General features: G+C 41.1%; 1 protein-coding gene across 1 annotated transcript; it reads right to left on the bottom strand.

Annotated features, from left to right (window-relative positions):
- Positions 1–1,171: 1,171 nt before the first annotated feature.
- On the bottom strand, positions 1,172–4,901 carry LOC119887243 (laminin subunit alpha-3-like; the record flags this gene model as incomplete). The annotated part of the gene is made up of 5 exons (XM_038698123.1): positions 1,172–1,374; positions 2,347–2,437; positions 2,906–3,024; positions 3,763–3,878; positions 4,865–4,901. Coding segments are annotated over 5 exons (566 nt in total), but the record flags the coding sequence as incomplete, so codon positions are not given.
- Between the last annotated feature and the right edge of the window lie 429 nt (positions 4,902–5,330).

The raw sequence follows: 5,330 nt of genomic DNA, 5'->3' as shown, positions 1-5,330 counted from the left end.
GCATGATGCTGCCACCACCGTGCTTCACTGTTGAGCCTGTATTGGACAGGTGATGAGCAGTGCCTGGTTTTCTCCACACATACCGCTTAGAATTAAGGCCAAAAAGTTCCATCTTGGTCTCATCAGACCAGAGGATCTTATTTATCACCATCTTGGAGTCCTTCAGGTGTTTTTTAGCAAACTCCATGCGGGCTTTCATGTGTCTTGCACTGAGGAGAGTCTTCCGTCGGCCACTCTGCCATAAAGCCCCGACTGGTGGATTGCTGCAGTGATGGTTGACTTACTACAACTTTCTCCCATCTCCCGACTGCATCTCTGGAGCTCAGCCACAGTGACCTTTGGGTTCTTCTTTACCTCTCTCACCAAGGCTCTTCTCCCCCGATAGCTCAGTTTGGCCGGACGGCCAGCTCTAGGAAGGGTTCTGGTCGTCCCAAACGTCTTCCATATGAGGATTATGGAGGCCACTGTGCTCTTAGGAACCTTAAGTGCAGCAGAAATTTTTTTGTAACCTTGGCCAGATCTGTGCCTTGCCACAATTCTGTCTCTGAGCTCTTCAGGCAGTTCCTTTGACCTCATGATTCTCATTTGCTCTGACATGCACTGTGAGCTGTAAGGTCTTATATAGACAGGTGTGTGGCTTTCCTAATCAAGTCCAATCAGTATAATCAAACACAGCTGGACTCAAATGAAGGTGTAGAACCTCTCAAGGATGATCAGAAGAAATAGACAGCACCTGAGTTAAATATGAGTGTCACGGCAAAGGGTCTGAATACTTATGACCATGTGATATTTTTTTAATAAATTTGCAAAAATTTCTACATTTCAGTTTTTTTCTGTCAAGATGGGGTGCTGAGTGTACATTACTGAGAAATAAAATGAACTTTTTTGATTTTTGGAAAATGGCTGCAATGAAACAAAGAGTGAAAAATTTAAAGGGGTCTGAATACTTTCCGTACCCACTGTACATTGACACAGTGAGCTTCCTAAAACATACACACAACTTTATGAAATAATAAAGGTTTCTCTCTTATCCAAGTTTCAAAAAGACACGGGTATGGTTAACTGCACCTTCCTTTTTGACTGTGCCTTTACTTGCAGCTATCACAGATGTGATTCATGTCATATGACTTATAGGATTTGCACACCAGAATTGCATCTTTAGCACATTCACCTTTATGTTTATCCACCCCCCCGTTAGGTAAACTGGGTATCCAGTGTGTGACAAGAAAAAACTAAACTTACGAATGCACTGAGGGTAGTAATAGTATCCGTCAGCACAGCGATCACAGTTTTCTCCGGCAAATTGTGGGTTGCAGATACACCTTCCAGAGCCCATTTCACAGCCAACTGTAGTCCTTTCATCACATCTGCAGGCTGGTGGGGGTCACATGTTTTTTTAACATGGGCATGCATACACATACACAGCACAGAATTTTTGATTGTGAGGAAAAAGACATTTACTGTACATAACAAAAGATATCAGTAACAAGTAAAGAAAGCTTCCAGCCATCCATCCTCTCAAAATGACAGATCTAAGAAGCAAATAATGATTACTGAACCTTTACTGACTCCTCTGCTAAGCTCACATAATTTAGTTTGTGGATTTTATGATTTACTTTTCAAAGCGCTGAGGGCAACCAGTTTAATTCCACTACTTTCTTATGTCCAAACACAACTGGCAGCTATTTATACAGCGAGGGACAGCCATGGACCATTAAAGTAACGTAAACAAGAGCGGAGCCCAGTTTAGCAATAATACATGCGGTGGTGCCAGTGGTGCCATTTGTGTCCGTTTCAAACAAGACACTGATGCCTCTCTTTGAATATAACACTGTTTTGGCTTCACTTGTCCGTCATACATAATGAAGGTCAAATTCAGTTTTTATTATTTATCTAGTGGTGCATCCTGGTAATTTGACAGATGGTTCAAACCAAACAAGTAACAGTTTTGTAATATGTTTTTATTGCATTAATTAAAGTGGCTGCTGAAACTCACTTGGATCTATTCAACATCTAAATGTTTGCAATAATGTCTTACACACATCACTCGACTTTACTTAATAGGCATTTCAACTGTGTAATATGTCTAATATAATTTCTACTACCTCACGTCTAGAGATACAGCATGAAATCAGACTGCAGCACTTCTGCCAACCTCCAAATAAAACAGGAACGCGGAAAAATACCAAAACAAAAAATAAAACATACTCAAGCCAGCCACGGCTATCAAGTCTGAGATACAAACACTCCTGCATACCTTACTAAGCAAAGTCGTTTAAAAAGGGACAAATGACAATGTGACAGTGTTGCGGTAAATCAAGGGACAACAAAGAAAACGCAACTCACGTATGCATCCAGTGGGAGACTCAGGAGGTACTCCATATGGTCTATAGAAACCTTCAAGGCATCGCTCACAGTTCACTCCAGCAGTGTTGTGCTACAGAAGAACACAGAAATAATGTGTGAGCCATAACTGCTACATAATTGAACAGGAAGAATACAACAGAAGATGTCCGTATATGTGTCCTCTTTCTTTCTCTGTAAAGTTGAATATCTTCAAATGCATACTGATGCACGTGAGTGGACACAACGCTTACATGTACTCTCTGCATCAGTATCATATTACAGAGGGATGATATATAAACCAAAAAAACTTAATACAATTTTTTTTTGGACAAAAAGACGATGAAATTCTCTGAGTGGTAAGAGGAAAGTGTGTTAATGTGAAAGGTTTGTGTTGGCCTCACAAACCCGTTCCCAAATGCTAATAGACGACTCCATAAAGATATGCACAGATAACTTGGAATTCATTTTTTTTTTCATTTTTTTTATACCCTCCTCCTCCCCTGTGACTTTACACATTCACACACAGGAATCAGTTTAGACTTGACATTGCATTTCTTACCTGGCAGTTGATACACACTCCTCCTCCATCGTACCTGCCGAAGGTGTCCAAACTTGCTCCCCTCTTTTCTACCTCTGGGTCGTAATAACAGTCAAAGGCATGGGAGAAACACTGGCAGGCTGAAGAGGAAACCCCCAAGACACACACACACACACAGAATTATTTTGTATGCCTCAGCAAATTACCTCTGACTCCGCTCTCTGTATTTAAGCACCTTTAAGCTACTCATTTTCCTACGAGTAAAGTCTGGTTGTTAAGAATAAAGAGAAACTATAAAATCCAAACTAAACAAGATGGCGCATCTTCTTCCTGTATACCACCCCCTGTGCCTTATTAATGTTTATGAATGGTTAGGGTACATCTCAGTTGCATGAGAACACTGATTGGATTACCAGCCTTCATCTTTCTCTCTCTGCTTTTGTGGCTGCTACAAGGTCATGTTTCATGAAGGAAAAATTTGTCAACAGTCCAAAGCAATTAGATTCCAGTTGACATAGGCTCTGCTGGCAGACTGGATGGCTCACCAATAAGATGGCATGGGGGACTATCCGATGGGCTGGTGCAGGCCTGGCTAGCCAGCTGACTAGCTAGCTTAGCTGACAAAGAGCAGTTATCCTGGTGATAGTTGTGCACTGTGCTGTTCATCACACATACCATAAGAGGAATGTCCTCTCAACTCTTCACTGAGGCTCTCTACAATACCATATCAGGGCATCCACAACAGAGCTTAACTATCAGAGGCAAGAGGACACTTCAGTCCACTCTGGGGGTCGTAATTCAAGGAGCCAACATCATGGGCAGGCTCAGAGTGAGGTTTTGTTTACACATTGAATGAATCATTATACATGAACACTTACGATGACACTCATTGGGGCTGTCAACAGTTGCAGCACGCCATGGCTTTTGGTTAAAGCCTGGGCAGCAGTGGTCACATGACTCACCGCAGGTGTTGTGCTGGCACTCACACTGGAGTCTACAGACAGGAGATGAGGACATGGATTTAGTGATGCTCAGAATTTCATTTGCAGCCCAGAACTTTCTTTAAACCTGCATTAACAGACTATATACCACTCGGGCAGCAAGACAAGCTCTGAACACATTATTACCTTATTTAGTTGTTATGGTAAACATGTCAGCAAACAACTGCCTATTTATACAGCAGACACAGATCGACATCTGCATTCATTTGGAATCATGTTTCAGGCAAGCCAACCCAATAGTCAAATATTCAGTCCACTTTTAGCTCTGTTTGGTCTCAACCAACTCCTGAGGGAAATATCTCTAGCTCTTTAGCTGCTAGCTAGCTAGTGCTAACTTTGTCTGCCTGTCGTTTGGTTCTGGGTAAGTAGTGTATCAGAGCTTTTCCTGATTTTTTTTTCCTGATTCTTGCAGCACTTGAAAACACACTGATGAATAGCGAGACAGAACCAGAACAGTAAAGCTGGCGGGGAGCTGTAAAAACCAAAACATAAGCTGAAAGAGGCTAAATTGCTCCAACTCTCAGGGGAACTGTAGAGTCCGGATATAATTCTCGGCCACTCCAAGACATACTTTTCACGTTATACATAGTAGCTTGATTATTAGTATAAAAACTAGAATAATCTGCTGCCCTTTACAATGGTGATGTCAGAGTATAAAAATATGAGGTAATTGTCCTCCCTCAGAAACAGTTCACTGTCAGATCACTCGATGTGGCAGCATATCTGTGGTCCTCTTCATTTTTAGCATCATGTCATCTCAGTACATTGGTTATAGACATGAGGCCATTGTACAAAATGGCTATTAAGCTATGTTATTGAATAAACACATGAAAATGGATTTCCTGATTAAAGTTACCTACAAAGTGAACCTTTCCAGTTTAGTCTTGTTTAATTAATGAGTGATGAAAAATGCATCAACCCCACAAATGTACTGTGTCAAACATGTATAGCATTGCTTAAGATGAAGAGCGTTACAAACCTGTTTGGGTTGTCTGGTTCCGCCCCCCACCACACACCTGTGCATGCCCGTGACAAACGCAGCGTCCACCGATGCTGATGTCTTTGATACTAGTAATACTGTCATCAAATAAGGAAAATGTTATCACCAGCACTATTTCAAAATAATAGCGGTGTTATCAGCAACTACGCAACATCACCCACACAGAATAAATGTCTGGCTTTGCTTGGCAGCAGAAGTGTAGAAGTACAAACTAAACCATGATGCATGTGGTAAGGCTAGTTTTATGAGGTGAAGCAGTTCAAAAAGATAAGAATCAACAGCCGACATCAAGATTTATTCTTGGCATTAATGAGCTTTTCGGACATGAATCGTGAGCATACATTTCTTGAATTACAGCTACAAGAAATTTACTTTATACAATTTTAATAGTTGCATTAAAGCTATGTTATATCTTGTTGTATCTTAAGCCACTATTCAACATTCA

Source organism: Micropterus salmoides, unplaced genomic scaffold (genome assembly GCF_014851395.1).
Source record: "Micropterus salmoides isolate LMB-PRFRI ecotype aquatic unplaced genomic scaffold, ASM1485139v1 Ms_hic_scaffold_4078, whole genome shotgun sequence".
NCBI classification, from domain to species: domain Eukaryota; kingdom Metazoa; phylum Chordata; class Actinopteri; order Centrarchiformes; family Centrarchidae; genus Micropterus; species Micropterus salmoides.
This window is presented reverse-complemented; position numbering and strand designations above follow the sequence as displayed.